The sequence below is a fragment of the Cetorhinus maximus genome, chromosome 16 (genome assembly GCF_964194155.1).
Source record: "Cetorhinus maximus chromosome 16, sCetMax3.hap1.1, whole genome shotgun sequence".
Classification (NCBI taxonomy): Eukaryota; Metazoa; Chordata; class Chondrichthyes; order Lamniformes; family Cetorhinidae; genus Cetorhinus; species Cetorhinus maximus.
Genome location: NC_135894.1, coordinates 75,975,737 through 75,995,724, shown reverse-complemented (window position 1 = coordinate 75,995,724; position 19,988 = coordinate 75,975,737). Strand labels below are relative to the sequence as shown.

Genomic DNA, 19,988 nt, shown 5'->3' with positions numbered 1-19,988 from the left:
ATTCCATCACATTCCTGACTTTTGCCTTGTAGATGATGGACAGGCTTTTGGAAGTCAGGAGGTAAGTTACTCGTCGCACGATTCCTAGCCTCTGACCTGCTCTTGTAGCCGCAGTATTTATATGGCTAGTCCAGTTCAGTTTCTGGTCAATGGTAACCCCCAGGATGTTGATAATGGGGAATTCATTGATGGTAATGCCATTGAACATCAGCAGGGACGATGGTTGGATTCTCTCTTATTGGAGATGGTCATTATCTGACAGTTGTGTGGCGCAAATGTTACTTGCCACTTGTCAGCCCAAGCCTGGATATTGTCCAGGGCTTGCTGCATTTGGACATGGACTGCTCCTGAGGAGTCGCGAATGGTGCTGAACATTGTGCAATCATCAGCGAACATCCCTACTTCTGACCTTATGATGGAGGGAAGGTCATTGATGAAGCAGCTGAAGATGGTTGGGTGTAGGACACTACCCTGAGGAAATCCTGCAGTGATGTCCTGGAGCTGAGATGACTGACCTCCTACAACCACAACCATCTTCCTTTGTGCTAAGTATGACTCCAACCAGCGGAGAGCTTTCCCCCTGATTCCCATTGACTCCAGTTTTGCTAGGGCTCCTTGATGCCTCACTCTGTCAAATGCTGCCTTGATGTCAAGGGCAGTCACTCTCACCTCTTCAGCTCTTTTGTCCATGTTTGAATCAAGGCTGTAATGAGGTCAAGAGCTGAGTGGCCCTGGCGGAACCCAAACTGGGCATCAGTGAGCAGGTTATTGCTAAGCAACTGCTGCTTGATAGCACTGTTGATGACCCCTTCCATTACTTTACTGATGATCGAGATTAGACTGATGGGGCAGTAATTGGCCGGGTTGGATTTGTTCTGCTTTTTGTGTACAGGACATACCTGGGCAATTTTCCACTTAGCTGGATAGATACCAGTATTGTAGCTGTACTAGAACAGCTTGGCTAGGGGCACAGCAAGTTCTGGAGTACAAGTCTTCAGTACTATTGCTGGAGTATTGTCAGGGCCCATAGCCTTTGCACTATTCAGAGCCTTCAACTGTTTCTTGATATCACGTGGAGTGAATTGAATTGACTGAAGACTGGCATCTGTGATGCTGGGGACTTCTGGAGGAGGCCAAGATGGATCATCCACTTGGCACTTCTGGCTGAAGATTATAGCAAATGCTTCAGCCTTATCTTTTTTACTGCTATGTTGGGCTCCTCCATCATTGACAATGGGGATATTTGTGGCGCCTCCTCCTGAGTTGTTTAATTGTCCACCACCATTCACGACTAGATGTGGCAGGACTGCAGAGCTTAGATCTGATCTGTTGGTTGTGGGATCACTTAGCTCTGTCTATCACTTGCTGTGTATGCTGTTTGGCACTCAAGTAGTCCTGTTTTATAGCTTCACCAGGCTGACACCTCATTTTTCGGTATGCCTATTGCTGTTCCTGGCGTGCCCTCCTGCACTCTTCATTGAACCAGGGTTGATCCCTTGATGGTAATGGTAAAGTGGGGGATATGCCAGGCCATGAGGTTACAGATTGTGTTCGAGTACAGTTCTGCTGCTGCTGCTGATGACCCACAGCGCCTCATGGATGCCCATTCTTGATTTGCTACATCTGTTCGAAATCTATCCCATTTAGCACAGAGGTAGTGCCACACAACATGATGGAGGGTATGAAGGTGGGACTTCGTCTCCACAATGACTGTGCTCCTACTGATACTGTCATGGACAGATGCATCTGCGGCAGGCAAGTTGGTGAAGATGAGGTCAAGTATGTTTTTCCCTCTTGTTAGTTCCCTCACCACCTGCCGCAGACCCAGTCTAGCAGCTATGTCCTTTAGGACTCAGCCAGCTCAGTCAGTAGTTGTTCTACCGAGCCACTCTCGGTGATGGACATTGAAGTCCCCTGCCCAGACACATTATGCGCCCTTGGCACCCTCAGTGCTCAGTGCTTCCTCCAAGTGATATTCAACATGGAGGAGCACTGATTCATCAGCTGAGGGAGGGTGGTACGTGGTAATCAGCTGGAGGTTTCCTTGCCCAGGTTTTGACCTGATGAGATTTCATAGGGTCCGGTGTCGATGTTAAGGTCTACCAGGGCAACTATCTCTTGACTGTATACCACTGTGCTGCTGGATCTGTCCTGGATGATGGTGTCTGGGACATTATCTGTAAGGTATGATTCCGTGAGGAAGCTCTCCCAATTTTGTCACTAGCCCCCAGATGTTAATAAGGAGGGTCGACAGGGCTGCGATTGCCGTTGTCGTTTCCAGTGCCTAGGTCGATGCCAGGTGATCCGTCCGGTTTCATTCCTTTTTTGTGTATATTTGTAGTGGTTTGTCACAACTGAGTGGCTTGCTAGGCCACAATGTATCAACTACATTGCTGTAGGTCTGGAGTCACATGTAGGCCAGGTAAGGACGACCAATTTCCTTCCCAAAGGACATTAAAGAACCAGACAACAATCGACAATGGTTTCACGTTTTTTATTGAATTCAAATTCCACCATCTGCCGTGCCATGAACCTGGGTCCCCAGAGCATTACCCTGGGTCTCTGGATTACTAGTCCAGCGACAATGCCACTACGCCATCACCTCCTACTGTTCACTGTTTCAGCTCAAGATCTTCCCTTTACTGTTAAGTGATCAACCGCAATCTTATTTGAGGGTATTTGATTAAGTCATGAAAACTTACTCCAAGGACAGCTGTTAATTGGTTTTTCAGTTTTGAATAATGGGAAGGTTAACTGCATCTTGGAGGAATGCAGTAAGAATCAATCCCCAACACCGTAGAAGATTTGACACAGGAAATTAATGAGTAAGAATGCAATAGTCATAGGCGATTCAATAGTTAGATGCATTTCTATAACCACAAAGGTGATTTCTGAATGATACGTTACTTCTCTGGTGCCAGGGTAAAGGATATCACTGAGTGGGTGCAGGATATTCTGTGATGAGAAGGGGAACAGCCTTCTTGGTACAGAAGTCTTGGTACATATTGGAACCAATGCACCCATTATGATTTAAAAATCATAATTGAATTTTAAAATACAACCAAGTATTAGAACAGGTACTTCAACTCCTAATCTATTGAGCAAGAATCAAGTTGAAAGTAATGCCTCTTTTTCAAAGTTCCTATTCCAAAATCTTCTACCTTTACAGATCTAGAAAAGATTATTTATTGTACAAAATATATAGTATCTAACGTGGAATGATTCATTCCCACATTCATGTAGATTTTTAACAAAACATGTATATTAATGATTTAGATGAGGGAAATAAATGTAATATCTCCAAATTTGCAGATGACACAAAGCTGGGTGGGAGGGTGAGCTGTGAGGAGGATGCAGAGATGCTTCAGTGTGATTTGGACAAGCTGAGTGAATGGGCAAATGCATGGCAGATGCAGAATAATGTGGATAAATGTGAGGTTATCCACTTTGGTAGCAAAAACAAGAAGGCAGATTATTACCTGAATGGCTATAAATTGAGAGAGGGGAATGTGCAACAAGACCTGGAAGGCCTTGTACACCAATCGCTGAAGGTATGCATGGAGGTGCAGCAGGTGGTAACGAAGGCAAATGGTATGTTGGCCTTCATAGCCGGAGGATTAGAGTACAGGAACAGGGATGTCTTGCTGCAATTATACAGGGCCTTGGTGAGACCACGCCTGGAATATTGTGTGCAGTTTTGGTCTCCTTATCTGAGGAAGGATGTATTTGCTATAGAGGGAGCGCAGCGAAGGTTTACCCGACTGATTCCTGGGATGGCGGGACTGATATACGAGGAGAGATTGAGTCAGTTAGGATTATATTCGCTGGAGTTCAGAAGAATGAGGGGGGATCTCATAGAAACCTATTAAATTCTAACAGGACTAGACATGGTAGATGCAGGAAGGATGTTCCTGATGATGGGGGAGTCCAGAACCAGGTGTCACAGTCTGAGGATACCAGGTAGACCATTTAGGACTGAGATGAAGAGAAATTTCTTCACCCAGAGAGTGGTGAGCCTGTGGAATTCACTACCACAGAAAGCAGTTGAGGCCAAAACATTGTATGTTTTCAAGAAGGAGTTAGATATAGCTCTTGGGGCGAAAGGGATCAAAGGATATGGGGAGAAAGCGAGAGCAGGCTATTGAGTTGAATGATCAGCCATGATCATAATGAATGGCGGAGCAGGCTTGAAGGGCCAAATGGCCTACTCCTATTTTTTCTATGTATGGACATGAATCTTCTAGGTTTTTAGAAGTTACTAAAGTTTTCAAAACTGCGGTATATTTTTCTGCAAAGGGACATGCCATATTAGTGCACTACACTTTCAGCCACCCTAGTTCCTTATGTTTGCACTTGTTCTTGTGACAACTGTAACTACCCATAAATAGAAAAAGAAACATTGGCAATGTAGAGACCCATAGTTGCTGTTGGATAAAAACCTAATGGCCTGAATTTTCACTCCCAAGTCGGGTGCACAGTGTTGGGAAAATTCTCAGCTCCCCAAACCTGACTCAGGAGAAACTTTAAATTTTTGTTCTGGGGGTGAGAGGGGGCAGGAGTTGTGGGGTGAGTGTGGGTGCTAACTGTAGTTGGGTCCCGTCGCCTCAGGAAACAAAATAGAGGCAGCCACAGGGGCTGCGGTGGCGTGCCAAGGAGGGCTGTTTAAAAGACCTGCCTCGGTTCTCTGGGACTTTGTTCCAGTTATAATAAAAATAGTAGGGCTCTCTCTAGCCCTCACCCCTTACATTCTTTCACCCCACCCACACACTCCCCATGCCCCATCCATGCAACTCATGACCCAGCCACCCTCCTTGGACCCTCATACCCTCCATGCTAGCCCATGTGCCCATTCATCCCATGGCCTCTTATAGTCCCTATGCCAATTTAGTGCCAACTCATGCCAGCCCATGCCTGCCACCCACCACCCTTTACCCTGACACTCTCCACATCAACTCACCTATTATCTACCATGGACTGACCTCAGTAGCCATGCTGAGATGAATTAAAATTAAGTTTTAAGCATCTGTTACAGACTTTGTTATATTAAAAAAGCTCTCATTGATAAAAACCCATTCAAAACATTTAAATCCCTTCAAGCACTTAATCCCAAATAAAACAAGCATTTGCATTCATAGCCCACATCAAAGATGGCTAATCCCTTTTTAACCACTTGGAGCCATCATTCAAACTGTGAACTTACAAGCATCCCCGCCCCCCCCCCCGCCCCCCCCAGCCACTGTGGTAATGATAGGTTGTGGAAGCAATCAAGCAGCAGTAATCCTGTAATGATAACCCTCAGGCTTATGTCAACAAACAGCTATTGAAATTGCAAGCACTGATTTTTTTCAACTGAGACAAACAGCAGGCTGTTTTTATTTTCAAAATTTTAGGGGAAGGGGATTTAAATAACTTGACAGCTTGATAGTTCCACAGCTCTTATTCACCTTCTATGCACATTCACATCTACAATCACAAAGGGGTACCTGAGCTCCCCAAAAGGATACCTGACCTCTCCAAAAAGTTCAGTAGGGTTAAACCTTTTCCTCATTGTAAAGCCCACGAGTTGTGTTTCCGAAACTTGGGTGACCAAAATTGCTTCTGAGTAAAGGCAGCTACACTTTTAAATGTGCTGCTGTTTCTGTAAATGGTGGAAGTGTGAAATACATCCTGCCCACCTACCCTTTCCCTCCCCCCTTCCACCCACCTGGCCAAAAATGGTGGGTGCCAGATACAGGGGCAGGACGTCTATATTCTGGGCTCTGGTGCCATTTTGGTTAAGATGTGGAGCCCTTCTGTCTTTGTGAAAATTCGGGCCAATTTTTGTCCAGTGATGTCATTCACTACCTGTTCCACAAACATAGGGTGGTTTAGCTTCTGATCTCTAGTTTAGGGTGGTTTTAATTATGCTCTATGATTGGCAGGAAACACCATCTAATGGGGTGTTGTCTGTTATTTTTTATATCCCTGTAGATGGTGTAGCCCACTTCCATTTTGTACTTGATCCATTTGGTAGGCTGAGTTGATGGGTCTTGCCAATGAAAATAGCAATCTGGCATGTAGAGGATCCAAAACCTATGGTCCCTGGTTGGGATTCAAGTGCTCTGCTTATTTGGTTAGGGGTGGGAGGATGTGATTACAAAGTCTCACATTTTTTTTAAACAGTGGAAGTACTAGTCTCTTGCTTATAATTTGGCGTCTAATTTGAGAAGACTAGCAAAACTTTATAGCTTATATTGCATATACCACATACCTCGACCATTGGTTTTTCATAGATGTCTTCTTGCAGTGAGTCTGCTTTTGCTTGGATTGTGTCCCGTTGGAGAGCTTGTAGCACCTTCTTTGGCATAACAAAGCCATACTGTGCTTCCAGAAGTGCCAAGTCAATTTTTTCCGCTTTTAATACAGTTATTACTTCATCTCGGGCCTAAAACAAATCCACACAACATGAATCACTGGTATACTTTGTCACCAGTTGATTTATGGAGAATACTGTACATTGAAGAAGATTTTCTTACGTGTTGACATAAGAAATATGTACTTTAGATAAGCTTGCCAGTATGAAAAATTCTCTTTTGCTAAAATGTAAAATTAAACTTTACTGTGTCAGTTGAGGCGAAAGTTGTGGCTTTTCATCTTTAGAAATACTTTCAGAAATTGTGCTTATTTTTCATTTTACAGAGTGGGTATGCTGATGCAAATTTAGACTAAATGTTGAACACTCTAAACGTCTCATGGTTGCCAGCTCATTTTTGAGCTGTCAAAAACATCACGGTCAACTTATATCCCAATGCACCTAGCATATTTACCCTATTGATCTCTGTTCTCTTTGTTTTGTGTTCCTGTTAGCCTTTTGTATTTTTTTTCTCTTTAATCTTGTAGTTTAGAATTTCTGGTTTAAATTTACTTCTGTTCCCTGTAGGGAACTGAGCAGAATTAATAACAGTATTCCTGTGCACGTGTTATTGTACAACTTACTGAGGTGCTCTTGGTCAGAATTTGGCAGGAATTGAGAAGAAAATAATGAACAAATATAATTTAAGCAGACTCAGAAACTGAGGCAAATAGAAATAAGTGAGGAAAAGGCACTGTTAAATGAAGACTAAAGCAATCAACTGAAGTTAAAAAATCTATCACTAAAGTAATTAATTCCGTGCCAGTCAATACTTGCAAAAATATTAGCTCCTGTTTAAAAAAAGAAAATTAGTAGTTAATAGAGCTATTGGACGGAATTTTCCGTGCCCGCTGGCGTCAGGTGTGTTTGGCCGCATGAGTGGACAATATGGTGAGAAGGCCAAAAATCGGTTTCACGACGTCGTAAAATGAGTTCCCGATCTTTTGCTCTGCCCGTCAATGGCGGGCCAAGATTCCTGCTGTCAGACATTGGGAACTTCATTGTTATTCATCTGCATATCATTATAAGGCCAGCCCGTTGGAATCATCTCCCCATGCTGGATCATCTGAGTACGTCGGTGTGATTGCATGCCAATGTGTTTCACAAAAGCATACATAAGGTGTGCACTTGGTGGGCTGCACTTCGCTCGAGATTTCAAGGTTTGTTTGCCTACCTTGCTTTGGGCAGCACTCGCAGTCATCAGTCAGGCTTTGCAGGCAGCACCACAGCACTTTTATCGGGAGCTCATGGGCTGGTCTTTACTTACCAGACCAGCCATAAGGCATGGATGGCTTTTCAATGGCTGCAGGGGAAGGGGGAGAAGTGGCCTTAGGCAAGGGAAGAGGCTGCAGGGTGAGGGCTGTACTGGGGAAGGGGGGTATCCCAGGGTGTGTGTGGGGCACATGTTGATCTGTGCAAGTGGCCTCAAAATGGTGAGGGCTGACGAGGCAGTCTCCAAAGGAGATGAGGCCAGATGGATATGTGAGCGTATGTGTGAGAGAATGGGTAGTGTTGTCCTTTGAGCTGGCAGCGAGTAAGATGCCAGTGACTCTGTGATGGGCTTGAGTGTGTGAGTTTAGATCAGATGGTTGCCTTATCCTGGTGGCATGGATTAGATCATTCATCTCTATCTGCATTGAATAGCCAACCTCTTCTGTGTAGCATTGGCACTGATCACCACTGCAATTACCTACCAAGCCTGAGTGGTAATGTTGCTGCCCTTCCTGTGGCCAGAGCCAGGGTTAGAAGAAATCACAGCGGGCCTCCATGGCATCCAAAAGGCATTTGAGAGATGCATCACTAAACCTGGGGGCTGTAGTCTTCGTGCCTTTCAGGGTCATGTTTTCTATGCAGCAGTCCTGGTCTGGAAGCAGAGGTGTGTGCGCGCAGCTGTACTTTAAATGTGGCGCCCGCCATGATGAAGCAGTGAGGTGATAATGTGGCAGGCAAATCAGAAACGGCATGTTTCCTGGGAATCATAATTAATGTGGCAGGATTGGGACGATACAACGTGAGAAGCCGTCATTGAGGCCAGTGGGTAAAACTTAGTGCAAATCTGGGACATTTCTGCTTCTATTTAATTTCCAGGGGTTCAGAACAAGAATAGAGATCAGGGACGGGGAGTGTTTGTGATGGAGTTAGCCTAATTTATAATTTGGAAGCATTGGATCTGATGAACCAAGTGGCTCTTTCTCATTCAAATCTTGTTTTCTGAAAGGCTCAAAGGGCCAAATGTCCTATCCCTGCTCTTATCCACTCATAGAACATATGTCCTAGGTTATGCTGATGTAGACGTTTCAAGCTGATACTGTAAATAGAAATATGTAACTCATTGATGATGTTGTCAGATACAACACCAAAAATGTAAGCCTAATTTTGGTACCCGCATTCTTGAAACCTTAAACATAATAGGAAATTTGCAATTTTATGACTGAGACTCAGTTTTATCTTGAAACATTTGGCACAGTCCTAAGAAATAACTCAAAATTTTAATATATCCTACTTGTGAAAGTATACACCTTCAGAAACTAGCTATAGAAATGTCTTTCCCCTAAAGATAATTGCATGAAATTTGTTGAAATCAATGATAGTAAATAGTTTTTGTCAAAAAAGCTTGCAATTAATGTTGTTCTTGAGCTATTACATGGAAAGCTTGATGAATTTTAATTTTAACTGTCCTTTTGTACTGTTATTCATACCTCAGTCTGTCAATAAAATATTGTAGCAGTTAGTCATTTTCTGTGAACGTTGTCACCCATCAACTGAATGGTGTGTTCTGCCTTACAGAATTGACCATCACACCCATCACTGTGGAGGGAAGCCTTCTACAGAGAGCAGCTCAACAGCTTAAGGCAACACCCGGTGAGAATTATATTTCAACATTTCAACTGACATAGCTATAAAGCTAGAGAGACAGAAGTGATGGTGCTGAAAATTGTGCTCACCTCTTCATCTAACCCCACTATGAAATTATTCTCATCCAATCACTGAGTCAACTGATCCTTAATCTTGTCTCTTGTTTTTTTTTGCAAAACTCTAATCAAATTAAACATTTATTGTCAGACCAAACCTTTTGAAATGTGAGAGGTAATAAAGATTACCAACCTCTAATTCACCTTCAAGTATACTAAGCAGGAACAATAGGTCATCTCGAGAAAGATCTTCGTGTTTTTTGGATGACGTCCTTGTTTTGTGGTTTCGCAAAACAGTCCCCGTCTCTTCCATAAAGGCTCTTTCTCTTTGATTGTTCATTTTAATTGCCCCTGAGTACAACTCGTCCTTTTCAGAATTTCGATGACGTGACCTTGCTCTTTGATGCAACCTTTTAGTTTTGGATGAGCTTTCCAGGCTGTTGCTTCTTGAGCGCATTTCCAACTGAAACAGTTTAAAACAAGTTTTTTTTTTTAATTGAGTTATGTAAAATATCAATATACTACTTGCAACAATTAGCAGGAACTAAACTCTAATTGTATCACTGCCGGTAAATAGAGCAGTTTCAATTTAAGATAATTAATTATTTTTATTATTTAAAAAATTTCACATGCAAAGCAAAAATAATAATGTTGTGACCAGCGCTTCAAACTGGCCATCCAACTTTTTTTTCAGTTGGGATCTGGACAATTGTTGGTGTCCAGAAGAGATCAGTCAGAGCTTCAGACTTAGATTTATTCTATCCCGTGCCCCATTCTGTTCTTTTATTTTATACATATATATATATATATATATATATAATATATATATATGTATAGTATATATATTTCTCCAAGTATGAATGTGAGACATTTAAGATCTCCTATGCTACATAGAGTTGGATGGCATGTTTCATTTAAATACAGCCACTAAATGATATTCACAGCTTAATAAATGGCTTTTGTTTTCACAACATACACTATCCATAAGGATCAAATAGCTTAGAGCTTTTTGCTTCCACTTCACCTCTCTAACCGTTCTTAAATCAAAATTAACTTTGTTAGGCTTTCAAAGATTTCCCAATTGTTTCTCCAGCAAAGCGCCAGAATAAAAAAAACATTATTTAGAGGGCCTACCAGATAACATTGGATATTAAGAAAATTATAGTTTGTCAGACTCAACGATCGAACAACTACGTCTTTTAAAATGTTTTAATTTGGTCAACTGGAAAACATCTCTAAAGTTATGCAAGTAGTCCAATAAGAATGGAAAGTCAAGGAAAAGGAGTGGAAAGAATAGGGAAACCAGGATGGATAAATGTGATGAGAACTACACCCTTGCATGGAAGGTAAATGCTGGCATGGATTGGTTTGACCAAATAGCCTGGTTCTGCGTTGCATCTTTTATGAGTTTGTACATCACAGATTTATGCTGACTTTGGTGCTTTAATTGTTTTTTATGCTCTGGAATGAAAAAAGCCAGCCTGTAGTTTGTTTGTTTTTTGATCCCGCTACCAGTGGGTTCATGTGGACACACAAGGAGAATGGAATTAACCTGACTGCGATGCTCCCACAGTTAACTTGTTTTCATAAATGAGGAATGGTCAGTATCAATGAAATTATACCACTCCTTGAGCTTTTTCCCTTGAGAAAAATTGAAGAATGGGGAAAAATACCAAGCCTGATGGAAAGGGTTCCTAATATTTTCTGAATTTTTCAGCATTGGGAAGTGGTGGTCCACTGAGTGCCACCCCCATGCTGCCTCCCTCCTCCCTCACGACCTCCATCCAGCAATTCCCCTCCTGCCATTGCTCACCTGTGGCCCAGGATCCAGCAATGATATTAGGCCTCAGTTGGATGTCATAGCGGCAGCAGCCTCTGACATGCTGGTGGCACTGCCATTCAACAGAGCTGCTGGTCTCTGGCCAGCAGTTCTTGGCAGGAAGTACTTTGGTCCCTAAGGTCCTAGATCCTTTGGAAGGCCCGCCACTGTCCAGTTAAGTGCCTGAGTGGCACTTCAATTCACCACGTCTTCCCTAAAAGAGGCGATATGGGGCTTCCACTGGCTCTGCAGCTGGCGGGTGAGACCTCCGTCACCTCCATTAAACCCAGCTCAGTGAGGCAGAATAATGACCAAAGGCACAGTTTTAAAGTTAGATTTTGTTGAGGATTTTCAATACTTTGACAGAAGCGTCAAAACAAAGGAAGCATGACTGAGATGGATGATGGCTGTGCTTCCAACAGAGGAGTTTCAGTAGTTGGAGTAGCACAAATGCATAGCGAGACTGGAGGAGACTGCACAGATGGGAAGGGATTTGTAAATAATGGCTAAGTTTTAACTTGAGTGCATTAAGGTCAGCAAGGGTAATGATGATGGGCAAAGCTGATCTCAGTATTTGACAGAATGTGAGCAAAAGTAGGTCGGTGTTGCAATGGTTAAAATTGGCACTCTTTTTGATAGATTGGAACTTGAAGCCTAGCTCAGGGTTGAGGCTGACTGAGTTTGTATATCACAGAATCAGAATCACAGAGTGCAGAAGAGGCCCTTCGGCCCACCGAGTTTGCACCGACACGTGAGGAAACACATATTTCTAGTTCATCTTGTGCTAGCAGCTAGGAATGGGGATGGAGTTGGTGGCAGGAGCCAAATAAGTAGTTTTCCCAATGCTCAAAAAGAAAAAGTTCTGGCTCACCCATGACTTTATGTCAGACAGGCAACCTGATAAGGAGGTAATCATGGAATTAAAACTGGTGGAAAGGTTCAGTGGGGAGTCATCAACATGTGTATGCAAACTGTTCCATGTGTGTGGATATGTCTTTGGGAGCCGCAGCAACTAAATGGGAAAAAAGGATGTGGATTGTGCTTTCAGAGAATCGGAGATGGTCATAATGGTCCCTTGCCCTGCAAAAATTCATGATTCTATGATAAAAGGAGGAGAATAAGGGTGAAGCCTTGGGGCACTTTGAAGGTCACCGTGTAGGGTTGAGAAGTGAAGCTTTTACTGGAGATGCACTATGTAGGAAAAAGTAAGACTGGAATCATGTGAGGATGGACCACATATTCGAAATAAAGAATGTGGATGGAGTTAAGCCAATATTGAACATCACAGTTAGATCGAGATCAAAAGCTCCATGACCACAGTCACAGAGGATGTCACTGGTGGTCTTGTTTTAGGATGGATTGATCAAATGGGGAAGATTGTTAAATCATACTATAAGCAGCCTTCCTCATTCTTTGAAAGACATTTAAGTACCTCATATGAAATTCACAATCAGCTTAACTCTTTCACCTCTTTCTGACCAACTGTGCCCAGAGCTATTTTTATGTTCACTGTTGTTTCCTTGCTTTTGCTTGGGCTGAAACTGCCTCCTGTTGGTAACTTTACCAAATATGATAATTTGAAAGCGAAACAGAGTTTTGCATTTTGTACCTACACCAGCTTTTTCTGATGGTTGTGAAATGCAATGACTGAGGATTGTGTCTTTTGCATTATGTTCTTGTATTGTCTCTGCTGATATCTCTGGACAAGTAATTAAGGGTCTGCCCCAGAAAGAGGATTTTAATTATAACCATATGGAAAGTATCCTGTAATTTATAGGATGCAAATTTCTTCAAGGGAGGTGTCTCAGGTGAATTCTCTGCCACCCACTCTGAAATTACTGCCATGTCCTATTTGTTTGAAGAGGGGGAATGCCTTTTAAAGAATTTGCAAGACAATGGCCAAGATTTTTCAGCCTCTGGTAGACATACCCTGGAGGTACCCTGGAAGATGAATGGCTCTCAAAGACATATCCACACGCATGGGGCAGTTTGCATACACGTATTGTCGACTACCCATTGTACTTTTCCACTAGCAGTGGCACCCGTGACACCCTGGTCTACTGCTCCATCACCCCCAACTCCTTATCACCTTCCCATGCAATCGCAGATGGTGCAACACCTGCCCCTTTACCTCCTTCCTCATCACCAACCAAGGCCTCAAACACTCATTTCAGGTGAAGTAGCACTTCACTTGCACTTCCTTCAATTTAGCCCACCGTATTTGCTGCTCCCAATGCGGTCTCCTCTACGTTGGGGAGGCGAAACGCTGACTGGGTGACCGCTTTGTGGAACACCTTCGGTCTGTCCGCAAGCATGACCCAGACCTTCCTTTCGCTTGCATTTGCGCACACCATCTTACTCTCATGCCCTCATGTCCGTCCTTGGCCTGCTGCAATGTTCCAGTGAAGCTCAACCCAAACTGGAGGAACAACACCTCATCTTCTGATTAGGCACTTTATTGCCTTCGGGACTTAACATTGAGTTCAACAACTTCAGACCATGAGCTCTCATCTCCATCTTCACCCTTTCTTTAATCCCATCTTTAAAATTATTTATTTATTTATTCATTTTCTTCTATTTTTTTAATCCCTTTTCCCCCAACCCCACACCACCCCCCCACCACAGGCCATCTGTCACTTTTTTCTATGTTGTGCTTTCACAGAGCGCTGCCCTTGTTCTGCTATTAACACATTCTTCTATCTTACCTTTATGCCATTCTCAGCACCTTCATTAGTCTTTAACACTACCATTAACACTCCCTTTGTCTTGTGTCCATGACACCTTTGTTAATCGCTCCTGAGCTCCCACCTATCCCAGACCTTTCATTTTGCTCCACCATCTCTTAAACAGTGTAAAATCCATCACATTTCTACTTCTCTTTAGCTCTGAAGATTCATGTGGATTCGAAACTTTAACTCTGTTTCTCTCTCCACAGATGCTGCCAGACCTGCTGAGTTTTTCTAGCATTTTCTGTTTTTAATTCGGATTTCCAGCCTCCACAGTATCTTGCTTTTACCTTGGAAGCTGCGCAGGGGGACCTCTCGGAAGCCCCAGTGCAAGGACTCTGCTGGAATTGCCCGGAAAGTTTCAACTTCCAATGGGCAATTCTCCTGCATCTGGAATCCTCCAAAACTCTAAGATAAAGTCAGTGACTTTGGATGGTTCTGACTCATTTGCCAGAATAGTTACCAGGAAAAGTTAGAAGGATTAAAACCAGTTCTAATTCCTGAGTAACTATACTACCGATCCACCTGATTGCTCCCCCAACTACCTTTCCACCCACCACCTACACCACCCTACCCACTCACACCTTACGCCGTTACCTTTTCTCTGTAGCTTGTCAAGGTGGCTGAAACATTTATCTGTATATGGCAGCCAGTGTTGTAAAAAGTGGGTGTGGCTTGGCTTCCCCTGACACTCCTGCACTATGATGAAGGAGAACAGGTATGCTCCACATTTCTCAGGAGGCCCGGTTTGGAAATCCAGTCAAAAATGTGGAGTTCTGGGGCAAGGCAATAAATAGGATCAGAGTGGCAATCCATGTTGATCGCCACTCCATGGAAGATTCCGCCTTATATCTATGAGTAGACAGCTTCTGAAGGAATGCTTTGTAGTATAGTACAGAGCCTAAATTTGATACTTTACAGTTTTTAGGACCTGCTGACCTCATTTTAATTGCTCTGCAATCACAGTGGGTTTGCGTTCTGGATCATTTCTCCTCCTTGACATAAACAATGTGACACATTAATTAGCTACAGTTTGAACTTGTTCTGTTTGTGGAATTACTTCATATTCAATAGAATGCACAGCATCCAAATCACAGTAGGAGGTTTTCCAGTTCAGGCTGCCTAGCTGATTATTTTACTGTTGGTGGGGGAGGGGTGGGGGGGTGGAATTGCAACATTACTAGTTTTAATTCTGTAAATAGTTTTGTGCATGCAGATTTTCCCCTTAGTTGCTGCAAAATTAGCTGTCAATGGTTGACCTGCTACTTTGGACATTCTTACTATTATCATAGGCTGTCAGTCAAAGGTATGATATTACACAAGCTTATAAATAAAGAAAAATAGTTATCAAGTCAGGAAAATGAGAAAAAAGACAGATGTTTTATAAGAAAATAAATAAAACAAAATGCAAGATAGAAAAGGAGGAATTAAAGGATTAACTCACAAGATCAGGCTGTTGATATGCTAATGTCTTCATAATCTAGGTTATGCATAATGTCAGTAAAATGACATTTAACATTTAGCTACCAATGTAAAAGTTTACATTTGCTTGCACGGCAGAAGAAAAGCATGGACTTGGAACATCAGGAAGAGGAATAGGCCATTTAGTCCCTCAGGCCACGTCATTCAGTTAGATCAGTGGTTCTCAAACCTTTTGGTCTGTTCAAGTAGGGGCAAAAGACCCTGTGGACCACCTACTGGTCCGGCCGCAGTTGCTTTTGCTTGTGACCGCAAAATGCACTCAACAGAATTAATGGGAAGAATGGCATTGCTTTTGATGAGACACCAATGAGCTGAAATCTGATTCCAAGCTGGAGAACCTTAGTCTCATGTCGTGCTCCACGATTTAAGACAACGATCCACGGTAATTCCTTTAATGTTGAGATTTTTGGAAAATCATTTTTAAGTTTCAAACCATGATATTCTGGAAATAAGAGTCAAATTGTTCAATTTGCACAAAAATTTACAACTATCGAAGCACAATCAAAAATCAAAACATACATTAAGCAGTTAAGCATGCCTGGCTAGAAGCGCTGTGCCATGTGCTCAGACACCTCGCACCTTGCCTGAGCCATGACGAGGCCATACCAGAGAACAGGTTGGACTCCCTGTAAGGTGATGTCACACAACCTGACCGGCTATAGTGTTTATACTTATGGATGTTATGGCACAGCTGATGGTAAATGCTGAGTTATTCAAATCCCAAACAGAAACTTGAAACAATTGCCACAACTTGTTTTGCAATTTGTATAAATTTCGAGATGCATGCCTTGAATTTAGTAGTAATAAGACCACCAAGTCTTATAGGTTTTTACAAAACTAGATTAAACATTTATTAACAAGAAAAAAGATTTTTAAGCACACACAATTGTTTATAAATTACTACTATAACTTCTAAATCCCCTAATTAATTTAACTCCCAGTTACACTTTCATTAAGGCAATAGTAAGACACACAGATTTTAAAAGACCCAGGCAAGGTGACACACAATACACTGAACCAGTCAAATTCAAAGTGAATTTTCTTAACTTCAGTTCTTTGAAGACAGCAGCTTGAAGTTTAGATGCTGAAGGCTTTTCACACTTGTTAGATCTTAGAATTCCTATCCTTACACACAGCGTTTGCTCCTTTATAAATACTTTCCCCATTGGATGCAAATTTCTATTATTTCGCTATATCTTTGGACTTTGCCTTTCTGATAATAAAAATCTCTGATTTGCATCTCTGATGCAAATTTCCATTATTTCGCTATATCTTTGGACTTTGCCTTTCTGATAATAAAAATCTCTCATAGTACTAAGTTTTACCAGTAATCTTTGGGAAAAATAAACACACTGTTTCTAAACTTCACCTGGCTAGATGACACATTTCACTCCCCCTTTTAAAAAAACAATCTAGACTGATTTATTTAAAAATGCAAATGTTCCCTTGACACCTATGTTTACCTACTTAACATTTCAAACCTGGCTCATCATCTACCACATCAAAGCCTTCCGACCAGCTGCCTTTAATCCAATTAACACACACACACAGACACAGATATTGTAAGAATTTTACAATAAATTCCAGTAACATTGAGAATTATTATATCTTCCTGGAAACTATGAACATTTTGCTGCTTTTTCACTACTAAATGCAATAAGTTTATGTGCACTGTTACAATCCTTGGCCCAACCATGTGGGGGGAGATCCGGTTAGGGACCAATAATGTTTTGTTTAAAGTAGATAAAGTTTGAGATTCAAAATGCTTACTATGTGAATAAAGCCACAAGATTCCGTGGGTTTTGAACAAACAAAAAACACTTTACTGTACAATTTCAGGTAGTTAAAACAATCTACAAGATCTATCTTATACTCTAACATTTGAGGTATATGTGAATTAACAGGCAAACTGTAGTCAGACACACCACACCACACCACACAATAGCTGACAGGTGCGACTAAAACAGATTCCACGGATATCTCAACAAGCCACCCAGATGTTTGTCACACTGCAAGCCAGCCAATCTCACTGAAACTTGTTTTTCTCACAAGGGTTTCCAATCTCCACATTTGAAGATCATGCCTTGGAATTCTCTTCAAAAGTCACTCCCACTAGAACATCTTCAACAATGACCCACCCTGCAGGGTTTCAATCTCATCTTGCAAGATTCTTTTCCCCTAGATCTCCAAGTATGTTCAAGCTTCACCTTCCAAGCACAATTTCAGATCTTTGGCTATGCCAACCAGAGCATCCCTGCTCCAAAGGGGTACCTTTGCCTTAACGGCCTGCAGCGTGGAGTCACCAACCTTCGGCTGTCTTCTCAGACCTTCAAGGCTCTTCTCGTGCCACTTCACTTAAAGTTTTCTCCCTGCTGCTCTTTCTTTACTTCAGAGCCTATTACTCTGCTCCTTTCTTTAATTTCATTTAATGGGACCTATTCCTGCACCTGATCTTCATTTCTTACCTGGCACTGCCTTTTGGGACCTTTCCCTGTCCGGATCCTGTGTCCTGCTCCCTGGGACACCTACAAGATAATGGCGTTCCGTATCAGATCATCTGACCTGCCTTTTTGCGCCGTTTGTTTTTCTGTGTAGGCACACAGGGCCAGTCCCCAGCCTGAAGAGCATGAGAAAGGTGGTACTGTACATGTGTGGACATTTCCCAGCCAGCGTATATGCAGGAGGCAGGGGTGGGGTGGGGTGGTGGGGGTGAATTTTCTCTCTGTCTACGTGCTTAATAATTCTGGTATGTTTACTAGAATAGACCATATTTAAATGATATTAAAAAATTATCAGTTATATAGGAGATTTTTTCCTTTCTTCTCCTCCAATTGTCCCTCCAGTTACTTGCCTTATCCCATCTCTAATAAAGGCATTATTATGGTTGTGCTATTGTATCAAGAGAAATTGGGCAGCAAAGGTAAACCCCCAATTAGAAGGGACATGGGATCTACTTAGGTCAGGAGAGTGGTTATGGTGAACCAAAGAGAATATCTGGTGCAGATGTGAAATTTTTACCAAACACCTGCCAGATCTCGAATCTGGTCTTAGTGATTTAGCAGTTAGTGTGGCTCTTTTACCCACTTAACCTTGGAGAGGGGGTTTTCAATGTAGAAGGTGCTTCAAACTGTCAGCTTGATTTAAGGTGTTCTCAGTAAAGATTTAAATTGCATGAAATGAACTGATCTTACACGCCCTTTGCCTGAATGAGCAGATCATTCACCTAAACTTAAAGTATGCTTGCAAGTCCAATTTGGATTAGCTATAAGCTAAATGGGCTGCTTAGCACCAGAAAATAGGATTATATACAGGCTGTTATATAATTTAATGAATTGATCTGCAAGTGTAATGTTAGTTTGGCAGGTGCTGTAAAGGAACATAGACAAATGCAGTAAGAAACACTTGTGGGTCTAATTGGGATGTAAAGGTGTTTCAAGGGACTGAATGTTTTTCAATTTCTTTTGTGTTTTCCCAAACATTACATTTCTGTAGCCTTATAGCCTGTCAAAGAGATAGGCTTAACAGTTTTATTTAGATCAACATATTTAAAAGGCTTTATTGTTACTGCCATGTAATTTTTACAGTTTGCTCGCTTGTGATGTTTGATGTCTGACAGACCAAGCACTTAAGCTGCTTTCAGTGCTTAAATCCAGTGCTCAAAGACTCCCAGGTAAAGCATATATCCAGTAAGGAACTGGGTTGCAGGTTATAGGGTTAAGTATGAACAGAAATGATTAAATCCTTCATGAAACACTATCATTTCTATGCTGCTGTGATCAAAAAAAACATAACCTGCCAACAACTAACCAGGATTAAATCATTGAGACCATAGAACATAGAACAGCACAAAAAAAACTTTTGACCAATCAATGATATGCTGGTGTTTTTATTTACCTGAGCCCCCTCCTCTAATTTCAATCTCCAACTTGCTTCTCATATCCTTTAATGTTTTCCCGTTTTCAACCAACTCTCTCAATTTATAAAGTAATTTATTAACTCTGCTTTAAAAATGTTGTGTGACGGAGAATTCCACCTCTGAACCATTATTTATGGTAAGGATTTTTTTCAACCTTCATTTTAATTCTTCTCGTGATTACCATATCTTAAATTTATGCCTTCTCATTCCCATCTCGCTGACCAGTAGAAGCAATCAATCATTACCGAGAGTGCAAGGGGAATAGCAGTTTGACAGGATGATCTTGATTTGATGTGATGAGTTTACAAAAAAACAGCATCATTCAGGAGCTATAACAAATCTTGTATTTGAAACAGAGAGTGATTTGATTTCAAGATACACAACAACACATATTTATAAAGCTCCTTTAGTTTAATGAAACATTCCAAGGTGCTTCACAGGAGCATTATAAAACAAAGTATGACACCGAACCACAGAGGGAGATATTAGGTCAGATGATCAAAAGTTTGATCAAAGGCACAGGTTTTAAGGAGTGTCTTAAAGGAGGAAAGTGAGCTGGAGTGATATAGGGAGGGAATTCCAAAGTTTGGGGCCTAGGCCATCAATGATGGAGCAGTTATGATAGGGAACACACAGGCCAGGGGAGGCGATGGCATAGTGGTATTGTTACTGGACCAGTAATCCGGAGACCCAGGGTAATGCTCCAGGGACCTGGGTTTGAATCCAATTAAAATCCAGAATT

The 19,988-nt window shown here is 42.0% G+C and overlaps 2 protein-coding genes across 11 annotated transcripts in view; one reads left to right on the top strand and one right to left on the bottom strand.

Annotated features, from left to right (window-relative positions):
* cmss1 (cms1 ribosomal small subunit homolog) overlaps positions 1-19,988 on the top strand; it is a 330,497-nt gene that overhangs the window by 176,887 nt on the left and 133,622 nt on the right. For all 7 annotated transcript variants that reach the window (XM_078560130.1, XM_078560123.1, XM_078560125.1 and 4 more), the window contains one exon: positions 9,179-9,253. The gene's annotated coding sequence lies outside the window, so the exon portion shown is untranslated. The remainder of the gene's footprint in view (positions 1-9,178; positions 9,254-19,988) is intronic.
* filip1l (filamin A interacting protein 1-like) overlaps positions 1-19,988 on the bottom strand; it is a 257,274-nt gene that overhangs the window by 156,579 nt on the left and 80,707 nt on the right. For all 4 annotated transcript variants that reach the window (XR_013579190.1, XM_078560103.1, XM_078560102.1 and 1 more), the window contains exons 2-3: positions 9,497-9,766; positions 6,251-6,424 (exon numbers count right to left, since the gene is read on the bottom strand). Coding sequence is in view for 3 of the 4 variants with exons in the window: in XM_078560102.1 (XP_078416228.1) it covers positions 6,251-6,424; positions 9,497-9,766 (444 nt within the window). In the remaining variant the exon portion in view is untranslated. The remainder of the gene's footprint in view (positions 1-6,250; positions 6,425-9,496; positions 9,767-19,988) is intronic.